A 13,593-nucleotide genomic window follows, 5' to 3' on the forward strand; every position below is an offset into this window, starting at 1 on the left:
AAAATGGCCCCCGCCCGCCTCTTGGCTGGTTCGCGGGAAGTCTAATGCCTTGGCGGGACCTTCAACCCTGCCCTCCGACAGCGGTTGGATGGTTTGCTGGCCTAGTCCTGCCTCATTGGCTTCTTCGCCAGTCAATCAACCTCTGTGGCGGGCTTGTGAGTTTATTGCTCCGCCCTCTAAAGGCGATTGGGTTAACGCTAAAATGGAACACTCTTACTGGTGCTCTACGCCGTTTCTCAGAATGTGCCGGGGCATAATTCGCTCGCTTCCGTCGTGTGGTGTGATTGGGAGGCCGCGGTTGTCAATCAAAAGCGCCGGGGCCGAAAGCCACCTCCAGCCCCGCCCTCCGCGGGGATTGGCTGGAACTTGGGAGCTCTTCGTTTCCATTGGTTTGGCTCCGTTGTCCATCACGGAATGGGCGGGGCTTCTAGGCGGGGCAGCCCTGCCCACCGTCGGGGATTGGCGGTGGCGGGTACTTAAGGCGTCTTCTATTGGTCGGCATGGGTTGTCCGTCACGCCGGGTGGGCGGGGCTAGCGTGAGGAGGTGGTTGGAGTGTCCGGGCGGCGGCGGCTTAGCCGGCAGCGGAGGTGGCCGAGAGAGCCCGGCGGTGAGTGGGCCCCGGTGTGGATCAGGGCGGGCGGGCGGGGGCTGCGCCGCAGTAGCCAGCTCGGTGCTGGGAAGCGGGGCGACGGTTGAGGGGTGGTGGTGGTCGTTCTGCGCATGCGCCGTTCGCGGGTGGCTGGGGGTGGGTGAGTGGGTGCGTGTGGTGGGGGAGGGTCACGCGCCCCGGGGCCGCTCGGCTTGCGGGAGGAAGCGGCACCTGATTGGTTGGGGGTCGGGGGAGGAGGCGTGGCCTGGGAGGGGTCAGCGCGCGGCGCCGGGTGTGTGTGTAGGGGGGGGAATAGAATTCTGGGTGCGGTCTGGAAGCTTCCCTGCGCATGCGCGGCCGAGGGGGCTGGGAGAGCGAGCGCGAGCCACCTCCCTTCCGGGCTGGGGGGCGGCTCCGTGTGGCAGAGGCTGTGGCGGGGGTGAGCTCTGCGTGGGGGAGGGGGTGCGTGGGGGAGGGGCGGGGGCTGGCCCGGGGAGGGGGTACATGGGGGGGGCTATATGGGGTGCTGGGGGGAGCCTGAGGGGGGGTGTCAGCCCCTGCTGGGGAGGGGCCAAGCCTTTGCCTGGGGCAGGGGTGCTGCGGGGGGGGGGGGGAGATGTTTGGCCCTGTGCTGGTGAGGCTGAGGGGGTTGGGGGAGCTGGTTTGTGGGGGGCAGGGGAGCAGGACTTTCTCCCCTGGTTCTCCAGTCCAGGGAATGGGGAAGAACGTTTCCTGTCCTCGCTGGCTGGGGGACCCCCGTTCCCGAGTCTGGGGCACAGACTGTCTCCTGGGGCCTGTGGGGTGGGGGCAGGTGCTGGCCTCTAGGTTGTGTGGAAGATCCAGTCACGTGATAGTTCTCTCTGGTGCCTGGGGTGGGGCCTTGCCATGACCCAGGGCAGCCGGGGACACAGTGTACCCGGACACCCGCCTGCAGCTGCATGAGCAGGCCCCTCTAGGTAGGGGATGGCCTGACCCCCTCTGGCTGTCAGTTCACACCTAGACTCTCTCCTTTAGCCCCTGCAGCCTCACCCTCTTGGCCCTTCACTTCCTGGTGTGCACAAAAAGGTGGCTGCTGTGCCAAGGAGAGAGGTGGGAAATGCTCCCTGGTGACCTGGGAGAGCCCCCTTCTGGTTATACACCTGTTCTTGTTGCTGATTGCCCCTCCAGGCTGGGCGCAGAACCCCGCAGCTGCACCATTGCCCCCTCTGACCCATGAGTTACCAAACCTCAGAACCCTCGGCCTTTAGAAACCTCTGTGCTCTGTCAGCCTTCTCCTCTGGTACCGATCCACAGCTGAAGTGCTGCTGTGTGGAGCCAGCCTGTGCTCAGCTCTGTTCTCTGGGCTGCTCAAACTGCTCCCCCAGGTTCACGGGTCTCTTGGGAGGAGCAAACCTTGTGGCTGGCGAGTCTAGTGACCAGCTGCCCTAGCTGGGTTTGGGGGCGAATTGGCCCCTTGAGATGACCTGTGCTGTGGCGATCTAGCATTTGTGCCTTGGACTCTGGTGTTCTGCCAGGCGATCCCAGACTAGGAGTAGATAGGGGTTGGGGTAGGAACCTAGGGCCTGGGTTCTGATCTCAGCTCTGCTGCTAATGCCTTTGTGCCTTCTGTGCCTCAGTTTCCCTCCCTGTACACTCACCTCATTGTTCTCAGCTATGGTGAGGATTTAAACCTTGTTGGTTTTGACGCTTCCTGCTCCTTCTGCCCTGTAAAAATTGCCTGGTCTCCTCCCTACTGAGGCCTAGAAACCTGTATCTCAGCAGCTGGTAAATCCCAAACTAAAGACCGGATTTGGTCCCTGCTAGCTCAGCTTAATGCATGTAGCAAAGGTCCCCTGGCAGCCCGTGGTGGTGGTGGTCCTGTTCAGACCTTCCCCTGTGGCAGAGGGTTTACGTTGAATGTAGGCAACAGGTTTGAAGCAGACAGAAGGAAGCACTTCACCCTGGGGGACTCGCTGCCAGGGGATGTTGTGAACACTGGGTTCAAAAAAGAACAAGACAATCCTGGAGGGAAGGAGTCAGGGATGCTGCCCAATGCTCCGGGTGTCCCTAATCATCTGACTGCCAGGCGCTGGGGCTGGATCACTTGATAACTTCCCTGTTCTGTTCATTCCCCTGAAGCTCTGGCACGGGGCACTGGGCTCGCTGGACCGTTGGTCTGACCTAGTATGACTGTTCTCATGTTCCTGTGTCCCGATCTCAACTGCTGAAAGCCCCCCCCCTTCTCCCGCCCCGTCGGAGCGGTCAGTGTCAGTGGGGCAGTGCACGTAGGCAGCAGGTTGGTTAATTCCATGGCTGCTGGAAACAGCTTGTCTAACATTTTCCGTGGGCGGGCGGGTGATCCTGGGAATGCCGCTTCACGTGCCACATGTGGGTGTAACTTGCCTGCCTCTGAAACTTCCTGTTGCAGCCCAGTGGCCAAAGTGGTGAATCACCCGGCTGCTGGGCCCTTCCCCTCTTAAAAACACACAACGGCAGGGTTTGATGTGGACTGCCTGGCCTTAGGAAGCCAGCCACCCAGCTGAGCAAAGCCGCTAGGACCTTGGCCCAGCAGAGCAGGCTCGGCCCTCAATCCCTACTGCCAGGCCTCTGTGAGCCGAGAGTGGAATCCAGCTTTGCTCTAGCGCTGGTCCGGGCTGTGGCTGCAGTCTGACAGCTTTGGGGAGGTTTAACCCCAGCCGCTCTGGGGTGAGTGGGAGAGAAATTACCAACTTGCTGGCAGAACAATGTCATTAGTCACAGCAGTAGCTAGTGCTGTTCATCAGCAGATCCCAAAGGGCTTTGCCAGGGAGTCTCCTATGTCTATAGATGGGGAAACTGAGGCACAGAGCCGGCGTGACTTGCGTGTGGTCACCCTGTGGCAGGCAGGAATAGAGCCTGGGTCTCTGGAGTTCTATCCCTGACCTCCCCTTCGCTGTCTCATGGCTGCACTGCATAGGCCCCAGCAGGTCAGGGTGGGAGGGGGGGCCTTGTTCTGCCACAGGCCCCACCCCAGGGAGCTGACAGCTTAATCAAAGGATAGAGGAGGAATTGGAGAAACTGAGGCACCAGGGCAAGGATCCTCAGCTGCCTAAAATAGGGCTGGGTGCCAGCTTCCTTTGGGTTCTGGTGGCTGGCTTAGGGGCACACGGCACATGGCAGAGACAGGGATTGAACCCAGAGCTCTGGATTCCTAGCCTCAGGCTGCCCATACAAGCCAGCTTCGCTCTGTGAGCTGGGCCTGAGTTTCCAGTCATCCCTGCGGAGCCTGGAGTCGAGTCTGGCTCGTGCCCTGGGATTGCCAGTGGAGGGGAAGGGCAGAGGCTTGACTGAAACTGGAAAGTCTAGGGTATGAGTGGGGGGCTCTGGGCTTGTCTGCACAGGGAAACTGACAAGCATAGCTCGGTTCCCTTCCCCGATCACTCTCCCTGGGCTAGCTCACATGCCCCATAGAGCGCCCCACGTGGCACTGGCTTCTTGTTCCAGCTGTCAGCGCTGGTGTTCCCTGGCGACAGCCAGGCCTTGTGCCCGCCTAGCAGATTCCCCTCCATGGACTCTGCCTCCAGCAGGCTGGGGTCTGGCTTGCCTGCCTTAGCCCCCAGTGATGGGCATCCCCCTCTCCCCTGTGCCAGAGATGGCTGCCATACGGAAGAAACTGGTCATCGTGGGAGATGGCGCCTGTGGCAAGACCTGCCTCCTCATCGTCTTCAGCAAGGATCAGTTCCCGGAGGTCTACGTCCCCACGGTCTTCGAGAACTACGTGGCTGACATCGAAGTGGACAGCAAACAGGTACCGTGGCGCCACACTGGCTGGGCTGGGACCGTTCACCTTGGCCCCTCTCCACAGGGAGGAGAGCTTGGGGTCTGTCCTGAGGAGGGTGGGGGCGGGCAGACTGGCTTTGGATGAGGGGCAGATGGCACCCTGCTCTCCTGGCCTCCGGCTGGGGGAAACTGCACCCTCCGGAGTTAACAGGAAGTGACTGTGCTGGGTGAGAACCGTCTAGCTTTGATGTGCTGCCTGTAAGCGCTGCGGTTAACTCTGAATATCCACCGCCCTTCCCTGTGCTGCTCACTGATATCGGGGGGCCGGGGAGGGGGAGTCTCTTCCCTCTGGGTGGGGCTGGATGGGACAATAAGGGTCTGAACAAACAGACAATGCTGAGCTGGTACACGGGGGCCTTAGTCTCTGGGCAGGCCGCTTGTTGGCCTCGCTGCAGGTAGGGAGATACCATATCGTTACCACACCCCCACTGTTCCTGGAGCCTGGCCCGCTACCCAGCAGCCCTGCCCAGGGCTGGGACAGATGCGGTGCTTACGAAGCACGGCCCAGTGAGGTGCTGGGGGCACAGAGTAGTTAGACTAGAGAAGCGGCCTTTGAAATCCGTGTGTATCTCAATGGGCTGGCTAGTGACTAGCCCCCAAAGAACCAGGGCTACAGCGGCCTTGAGGGTGTGTGGAGTGTCTGACCTGGGGGGAGGCCCGGGGCGAGTACTGTGCCCCTGGCAGGGTCCCCAGGTGGGAGATGCTGGGACAGCCCTGCGTCTGAGCTGGTCTCTCTGGCTCACGTTTGTTCTGAACAGACAGTACTTAGCAGGGTGGAGGGGCCGGCCGGCCGGCTGGGGCCTGGTAGTGTTGTCACGGCCCTGAGAGAACAGGCCCGCAGGTGCTGAACTGATGGCGGTGGGTTGCCGGCATCTGCAGCCCAGGCCCTGTCTGGAGCTCCTGCCCTGTGTGGTGATGGCTGGAGGACTAAGACACAGCAGGGTGCCCGAGAGTGGTGAGAGGAGCAGTTGGCTCAGGAACCGTGACGGGGTCTGGCCACCCCAAGCCAGTGACTTTCCATCTGCCCCAGCAGCAGCCCCCGGGAGGGCGGCTGTCCATCACCACCCTTGTCTCACGCAGGTGGAGCTTGCGCTGTGGGACACAGCTGGCCAGGAGGACTACGACCGCCTGAGACCCCTGTCCTACCCTGACACAGACGTCATCCTCATGTGCTTCTCCATCGACAGCCCTGACAGCTTGGGTGAGTGCCGGGGAGATCCAGCTGGGTCCCCCGTCACCGTGTGGCTGCAGCCAGAGCCCGGCTCTCAGTACCGGGCAGAGGGTGCCCAGGGGAACTGGCTCAGCCCCCTGTAGTGGCCAGGTCACACAGCAGCTTCAGAGTTTTACAGCCCCTGAGCTGGCACATCTGGCCAAGAGGCTCATGGTATTGGATTCTGCTCTAACCACTAGCCCCCACTCCCTTCCCAGCACATGGGAGGGAACCCAGGGGTCCAGCTGCCAGTGCAGGCTGGGGGGAGCTGGGCAGGGCCTGGGCTGGGTGCCTGATGCCGATCCTGCCCCCTGTGCAGAAAACATCCCGGAGAAATGGACCCCGGAGGTGAAGCATTTCTGTCCCAACGTGCCCATCATCCTGGTGGGCAACAAGAAGGATCTGCGCAACGACGAGCACACGCGCCGGGAGCTGGCCAAGATGAAGCAGGTGAGCCCCCCCCCTCCCCTGTCTGTCCTGGGGAGCCTGGGGCTGCCCCCCCCCTCCCCTGTCTGTCCTGGGGAGCCTGGGGCTGCCCCCCCCCTCCCCTGTCTGTCCTGGGGACCCTGGGGCTGCCCCCCCCGAAGGAGAGTGCCCCCCCTCCCCTGTCTGTCCTGGGGAGCCTGGGGCTGCCCCCCCTCCCCTGTCTGTCCTGGGGACCCTGGGGCTGCCCCCCCCGAAGGAGAGTGCCCCCCCTCCCCTGTCTGTCCTGGGGAGCCTGGGGCTGCCCCCCCTCCCCTGTCTGTCCTGGGGACCCTGGGGCTGCCTCCTGAGATTGACTCCTCCCTGATTAACCCCTCAGCCCCCAGGCCAGTGCAGTGCTGGGCTGGCTGTACTGGGCTGCCAGACCCCCCACCCCCTGGCAGGAGTCCTGGCTCCCAGACCCCCCCTGTCCCTGGGATCAGGGAGCCCCTCGGGGCTGACGGCTGTTCCTGCCCCTGCAGGAGCCGGTGAAGCCGGAGGAGGGCCGGGACATGGCCGGCCGGATCAGCGCCTTCGGGTACCTGGAGTGCTCGGCCAAGACGAAGGACGGGGTGCGTGAGGTGTTTGAGATGGCCACGCGGGCCGCCCTGCAGGCCAAGCGTGGGCAGAAGAAGCCCCACTGCCAGCTGCTGTAACCCCCCTGCTCCCACCAGGCCCTCCCTCTGACCCCCTGCTTGGGGTGGGGGAAGGAGCTCAGGGCCCCTTATCACAGCCCCACGGGTAGAGCCACCCTCTCCTCTGGCTGCCACAGCTGTGGGGGGTGATTTGTGGCACAGCCCCCCCCATCCCCAGCCATGGAGGGCCCCCAGCCTCTCTCCCTGAACAGTTTGGGGGGGGGGCAGGGCTGCCCTGGGGGCTGCCCCCGGCAGCTCCACTGCCTCCTGGTGGCTCTGCCCCAGCCCTTCCAGTCCCCCTCAATGGGGGCCTGACATCACAGGGCTGCCCTGCCCCTTGTGACCCATAGCCTCCTGCTGAGGGGCTCAGCCCTCTACTGGCAGGGGAGGGCTGGATCACAGCATGGTGCCCCTTGCTGGGCTCTGCCCCCAGGGCGGGGGAGTGGGTGCTGCCCCCTGCTGTACAGATTTCTTCCTCCTCCTATTTATCTCTTGCCAAGCGGGGGCCCCCCCAGAGAACTCTATATTTTTATGCAGAGGCGCTGCGGGCCGCTTTGCCCGTGGAGGGCACCTGGCTCCCCCCACCCCCGCGGGTCCCGGGCCCTCCGCACTAGCAAGTGCCACGGGTGGGGCGCTGTGGGCGCCCGGCCGCTCTGTACTCGCCGGGGATGGTGGTCGTTACTTTTCAACTGTACTTGAAAGACAAACAGCTCTGTAATAAATTTGTAGCAATGTTTAGTATTGGGGGGGCTCTGCCTGTTTGTGGCTAGTGGGGTTCCCCCCACGTCACAGCTCTGCTATCCCAGCCTGGGGCTCCCCCATCTCAGCCTGATCCCCTCCCCTAAGCAGCTGTGCCCCCTTAGGCTGGCATGACCCCAGCACAGCCTGAATCAGCTCCACCCCGTGCCGCCAGCTGGGGGGGCAACTCTCACATCACCTCAACAACCTGCCCCCTGCCAGTTCCCTGGGGCTGGGCTGCCCCCCATCCCACTGTTCCCTGGGGCAAGTGCTCCCCGTGGGCCCCTGGCCCAAGGGTGCAGGCTGCTAGCGAGGGTGGGGAAGGGATAGTACAATCCTGTCCTGCAGGGGGAGGGGTGCTGCAGATTCCTGCTGTGTGGGGCGGCAGTGTGGCCCTGGTGCCTGTGCCAGGCGCTGTACGGCTGAGGGGTTCTGCAGGGAGGGTGCTGGGGAATGCAGCTACTTCTGGGCTAGGGCAGCAGGGGCACAGCAGCCCATAACACAGCCCAGCTGTGGCTCTGCTGGTGCTGAAATGCCCCCAGCTGTGGGGTGGAGCCGGGGCCACAGCTCCACCCAGCAGGGGCAGGGCTCACAGGGGCAGTACGTGCCTGCCCCTAGCAGGCTGTGAGGGCCTGTACTGATGAGCAATTAACTCTTGGGGGGGCGGGGGCTCTGTGCTGGGTTGGTATGGCTGTGTCACACCCAGGCCTGGACAATGGGGGGGGGGTGAATTCCCTTCCTACACCCCACTGCTGACCCCTAGCTTCTGCTTTGAAAAAGGTGGGGGGGCTGCCTGAGGGGGGCTTTGTCCCCCAAAGCCAGGGCTAGGGTCTCCAGAGATTCCCCCAGGCAGCAGGGCTGGGGGGTGACTCCCTATGAACCCAGAGCACGGTCCCAGGGAGCAAACCCCCCAGGGCGGCTGGCTCGGCTGCAGAAAGCAGGGCTGGCCCCTGTGGGCGGGGGCGGCCAGGCCCTACCCCAGGGAGCGAAAGGGGGGGGGGGTTGTGCCACTCACCATCCTCCCAGAGCCAGCCTGACCCCAAAACTCAGGGCATGGGGGGGAGGGGCAGATGGCCCCTGGGAGTCCTCTGCTGCCTCCGGCCCAACAGCCCGGGCCCCCTCCCCTCCAGGAAGTGGGGAGAGACCCCAGGAGTCCTGGCTCCCAGATTCCAGCAGGCTGGGGGAACAGGGGGGCGCTAGGGCTGCAGGCAGAGGGTCAAGAATGAAGCCTCCCCCAGCCCCTGCTTAGGGGCACCGGGGCCCCCAGGCAGCTGCCTATGAGGTAGCAGGAGAAATGCTGCCCCCCCCCCGGTGCCTCACCAAGAAAAGAGGCAGGTGCTTCCCACACTGAGAGTCAAACCCAGGCCACTGGCGTGAAAACCAGGAGTCCTGCCCCCTAGACCCTGTGGGACAGGCCTGCGGCTCCTCCTGGGACATGGCCGGGGCGCTGCAGCACCACCCCCTGGGGAAGGAGGGTACTGCACCATCACCCTTCCCACCTTGCCGGGCCATAGCCCCAAGGGCTGTGCTCCCAGGCAGCCCTGCTCAGGGCCTGGAGCTCGGCTAATCCGGAGTCACTCTGGAGCAAGCCCAGTGGAGAGACAGGGCAAGTCTGCCCGGACCAGCAACTGAGGGGAGATCACAAACCAGCCAGAACCCAGGAGTCCTGGCTCCTGGCCCTGCCTCCCCGCCCCAACCACCAGACCCCCCTGCCATCTCAGAGTCAGGGAAAGAACCCAGGAGTCCTGGCTCCCAGCCCCCCCCCCCCCGCTCTAAGCACTAGGCCCCGCTCCCCTCTGGGAGCCTGTCATGTCCTTTCTTCAGGCCAGCTCAGGGTGGCCCTGTCCCCACTGGGCCCCACAGGGGCTGGGGGGCAGGAGGCTGGTTCGTGCCCTGGGGAGAGGCAGATTTTCTCTTTAACATTTCCAAGGCCTGGACATCTCCGAGCGCTGCCCCGAGCCCCCCAGCTCACCCCACGGGAAGATCACTCCACGCAGCAGGGGCTTCCACGGCCCGCGCAGCGCAGGGGGGCGGGGGACACAGAGCCGGGCTCAGCCCCGCCGGCGCGGATGGACGGACACACCAGGGCAGCGATCCCAGTTTATTGACGTGGGTGTCGGAGGTCACAATACACCCGGGGGGGGGGGCTGCGCTACCCCTCTCTGGCCAGCAGCTGGCGCTTTCTCTCCAGCAGCGCCCGATACTGCGCCCGCGTGGCCTCGATGTCGCTCTGTAGGCTGGCGATCTCCCCGGCCAGGAGAATCCCTGCGGAGAGACGGGGGTCAGCAGAGGGGTGGGGAGAAATGGGGCCTGTCTCCTCTAGGGGGCGCCGGCTCCCATCAGCCCCAGGGCAGGGACTGGCTGGCTCAGGGGGAATGTGGGGCCTGTCCCCTCTGGGGGGCGCCGGCTCCCATCAGCCCCAGGGCAGGGACAGGCTGGCTCGGGGGGAATGTGGGGCCTGTCCCCTCTGGGGGGCGCCGGCTCCCATCAGCCCCAGGGCAGGGACAGGCTGGCTCGGGGGGGCGCCGGCTCCCTTCAGCCCCAGGGCAGGGACAGGCTGGCTCGGGGGGGAATGTGGGGCCTGTCACCTCTGGGGGGCGCCGGCTCCCATCAGCCCCAGGGCAGGGACAGGCTGGCTCAGGGGGAATGTGGGGCCTGTCACCTCTGGGGGGCGCCGGCTCCCATCAGCCCCAGGGCAGGGACAGGCTGGCTCGGGGGGAATGTGGGGCCTGTCCCCTCTGGGGGGCGCCGGCTCCCTTCAGCCCCAGGGCAGGGACAGGCTGGCTCGGGGGGAATGTGGGGCCTGTCCCCTCCAGGGGGCGCCCTGGACTTACCCTCTTTGAAGCTGCTCTGAGCCTGCCGGAGGCTCTGGGGCACCAGGATCCCGAACCAGGTCAGTGGGTCCCGGGACGAGGCCCCGCTCTGGGAATCGGGTTCGGGGGCTGCCCCCGGGGGGGGGCCAGGAGCCGCTGTTTTCCCTGGGCCCTTTCGCTGCCGCAAGACTGGAGAGAGAGTCAACAAAAGGTGTCTCACAAACCCCCCCCCCCCCAGCTCTGCCGGTGCCCCTCACTCCCGACCCGCAGCCCCCTGCTAGCCCAGCCCTGCCCCCCCAGCTCTCCTGTGCCCCTCACTCCTGACCCGCAGCCCCCTGCTAGCCCAGCCCTGCCCCCCCCCAGCCCTGCCGGTGCCCCTCACTCCTGACCCGCAGCCCCCTGCTAGCCCAGCCCTGCCCCCCCAGCTCTCCTGTGCCCCCCACTCCTGAACCGCAGCCCCCGCTAGCCCAGCCCTGCCCCCCCCAGCTCTCCTGTGCCTCCCACTCCTGACCCGCAGCCCCCTGCTCACGGGCGGCTCCAGACCCCAGCATGCCAAGCGCGTGCTTGGGGCTGGTCGCCTGCGGGAGGTCCACCGGAGCCACGGGACCAGCGACCGGCAGAGCACCCCCCGCGACGTGCCGCCGTGCTTGGGGCGGCGAAATCGCTAGAGCCGCCCCTGCCCCTGCTAGCCCAGCCCTGGGCTCCCCCCCAGCTCTGCCAGTGCCCCTCACTCCCGACCCGCAGCCCCCTAGTAGCCCAGCCCTGCCGGTGCCCCTCACTCCTGACCCGCAGCCCCCTGCTAGCCCAGCCCTGCCCCCACCCCAGCTCTGCTGGTGCCCCTCACTCCTGACCCGCAGCCCCCTGCTAGCCCAGCCCTGCCCCCCCCCAGCCCCGCCGGTGCCCCTCACTCCCGACCCGCAGCCCCCTGCTAGCCCAGCCCTGCCGGTGCCCCTCACTCCTGACCCGCAGCCCCCCGCTAGCCCAGCTCTGCCGGTGCCCCTCACTCCTGACCCGCAGCCCCCCGCTAGCCCAGCCCTGCCGGTGCCCCTCACTCCTGACCCGCAGCCCCCCGCTAGCCCAGCCCCGGGCTCCCGCTGAAGTTCTTTGTCCATTAGTTCACCTTGGTCTTGGGGTCCGATTTCCTCCACGGCCGGTGACCCCTCAGCAGCCTCTGTGGACGGGTCCCATTCTGGGATCACCTGGAAGGCGACCTGCCCACTCTCCCCCTGGCTGCAAGGGATAAGCGCAGCATTGACCCCCTCTCTCGGGCGGGGGAGCGCCCCCTGCACGTCGTTCACAGCCTGGGGCGGACGGGCCCCCCCACTAGAGCCAGGGCGGGTCAATCCCGGGTCATGGCCCCTCAGAGCCGGGCTGGGCCGGGGAGCAGCTGTTCTGCCTGGCCGCTGAGGGCAGCCGAGAAGGAAAGGGCTGAATCTGCAGCCAGGGGGACAGAGGTTTGATTTGGGGAGAAACTTTCTAGCTCACCGGGTCGTTCAGCTCTGGAACCGGCTCCCAAGGGGGCTGTGGGACCCCAGGTCGGACAAACCCCTGTCAGGGCTGGTCCGGGGTGACTAGGTCCTGCCACCGCGTGGGGGGCCAGACCCGGTGACTCCTGGGGTCCCTTCCAGCCCCACGTTTCAAGGAGGCTCGTTCCGTGAATTACAGGTCGTTGGGGGTGTTTCACTATTTCCATGCCCAGCGTGAAAGCGGGATTTACACAAGGCTCTAGTCAGGTGGCCAAGCCTGCCGGTGCCCCTCACTCCCGACCCGCAGCCCCTGATCGCCCAGCCCTGCCCCCCACCCCCACAGCTCTGCCGGTGCCCCTCACTCCCGACCCGCAGCCCCTGCTAGCCCAGCCCTGCCCCCCACCCCCACAGCTCCGCCGGTGCCCCTCACTCCCGACCCGCAGCCCCTGCTCGCCCAGCCCTGCCCCCCACCCCCACAGCTCCGCCGGTGCCCCTCACTCCCGACCCGCAGCCCCTGATCGCCCAGCCCTGCCCTGCCCCCAGCTCTGCCGGTGCCCCTCACTCCCGACCCGCAGCCCCCTGCTAGCCCAGCCCTGGGCTCCCCCAGCTCTGCCGGTGCCCCTCACTCCCGACCCGCAGCCCCTGCTAGCCCAGCCCTGCCCCCCCCCCCCCCAGCTCCGCCGCTGCCCCTCACTCCCGACCCGCAGCCCCCTGCTAGCCCAGCCCTGGGCTCCCCCAGCTCTGCCGGTGCCCCTCACTCCCGACCCGCAGCCCCTTGCTCTCACCTGGCGCACACCCGGACCAGCGGCTCCATGCGGGCCCCGTACTGCAGGGCAGAGACCGACTTGCAGCCCATGGCAAAGCGGGACTTAGAGAGCGAGAACCAGCCCTGCATGGAGGGACACAAGGGGGGGGTGTCAGGGGCTGCACTGCCCCAGAGACCCCCCCACCCCCAGGCTGATGGGGCTGCAGCTTGGCCAGGCCAGTGGGTGCAAGAGGAGGCCTGGGGGGCACTGGGCATTGAGAAGGTGAGCAGTGTGGGAAAGGGGGGCCCTGGGGGGAGGGCAGGGGGGGCCCCAAGGGGGTGAGAAGGGGGGCCAGGGGCAGTGGGGGGGGGGCTGAGGGGTAAGAAGGGGGGGCAGGGGCAGTGGGGGGGGGCTGGGGGGTACGATGGGGGGGCAGGGGCAGGGGGGGGCCCCAAGGGGTGAGAAGGGGGGGCAGGGGCAGTGGGGGGCCCCAAGGGGTGAGAAGGGGGCCAGGGGCAGTGGGGGGGGGGCTGAGGGGTAAGAAGGGGGGGCAGGGGCAGTGGGGGGCCCCAAGGGGTGAGAAGGGGGCCAGGGGCAGTGGGGGGGGGCTGAGGGGTGAGAAGGGGGGCTGTGGTAGTAGAGGGGAACCTGGGGGGCACGAAGGGGGGGCATCCAATCCCCCCCCGCCCCACCTGCTCCACGCGGCGGTTGAATTCGTCCCTCTTGCCCTGCAGCGTCTCCAGCGCCCCCAGCAGGTGGAGCAGCCGCTCGTCCAGCTCCCGGCTCAGCGCCAGCTCGGCCATGGCCTGGGGCAGAACCGGGTCAGAACCGGAGCCTCGGGCCGGGGAACCGCCCCCCCCCCCGGCAGCGCCCCCACCTGCCCCCCCAATACCTGCCCCCTGGCGCCCCCCCCCGGTCCCGCCCCCTGGCACCGCCCCCCTCGGTCCCTCCCCCCCGTGCTGCCCCCACCTGGCTCCTCCAGCACCTGCCCCGGACCGAGCGATCCCGGTTGTTCCCCCTCCCCTCCGCCAGAGCATATGACCTTGGAAACCAGCCAATCCCGGCTTCCCAGTGGGGCGGAGCCTCCTCAATGTTGTCCAATCAGAGCTAAGGGGTCGGGCGAGACGCTCCAATC

The 13,593-nt window shown here is 66.4% G+C and overlaps 2 protein-coding genes across 5 annotated transcripts; one reads left to right on the forward strand and one right to left on the reverse strand.

The window, feature by feature from the left end:
• The first annotated feature begins 451 nt into the window (after positions 1-451).
• Positions 452-7,436, forward strand: LOC123349881 (transforming protein RhoA-like). Of its 3 annotated transcripts, none has more exons than XM_044988150.1 (5): positions 452-608; positions 4,199-4,356; positions 5,469-5,589; positions 5,918-6,048; positions 6,543-7,436. In XM_044988150.1, the coding sequence occupies exons 2-5, from the start codon at positions 4,201-4,203 to the stop codon at positions 6,714-6,716; spliced, it is 582 nt and encodes a 193-aa protein (XP_044844085.1). In that variant the 5' UTR covers positions 452-608; positions 4,199-4,200; the 3' UTR covers positions 6,717-7,436. The 3 variants fall into 3 exon arrangements, with proteins under 3 accessions (XP_044844085.1, XP_044844086.1, XP_044844087.1); XM_044988151.1 differs by lacking the exon at positions 452-608 and adding an exon at positions 925-1,029; XM_044988152.1 differs by lacking the exon at positions 452-608 and adding an exon at positions 2,645-2,865.
• Positions 7,437-9,519: 2,083 nt separating this feature from the next.
• CCDC115 (coiled-coil domain containing 115) lies at positions 9,520-13,524 on the reverse strand. 2 transcript variants are annotated; one of them, XM_044988148.1, is made up of 6 exons: positions 13,428-13,524; positions 13,151-13,264; positions 12,498-12,601; positions 11,367-11,476; positions 10,268-10,435; positions 9,520-9,698 (listed from the first exon to the last, which is right to left on the reverse strand). In XM_044988148.1, exons 2-6 carry the CDS (start codon positions 13,259-13,261, stop codon positions 9,586-9,588), a joined length of 606 nt encoding a protein of 201 aa, XP_044844083.1. In that variant the 5' UTR covers positions 13,262-13,264; positions 13,428-13,524; the 3' UTR covers positions 9,520-9,585. The 2 variants fall into 2 exon arrangements, with proteins under 2 accessions (XP_044844083.1, XP_044844084.1); XM_044988149.1 differs by having other exon boundaries at positions 13,444-13,462.
• Positions 13,525-13,593: the final 69 nt, after the last annotated feature.

This window comes from Mauremys mutica, chromosome 15 (genome assembly GCF_020497125.1).
Source record: "Mauremys mutica isolate MM-2020 ecotype Southern chromosome 15, ASM2049712v1, whole genome shotgun sequence".
NCBI classification, from domain to species: domain Eukaryota; kingdom Metazoa; phylum Chordata; order Testudines; family Geoemydidae; genus Mauremys; species Mauremys mutica.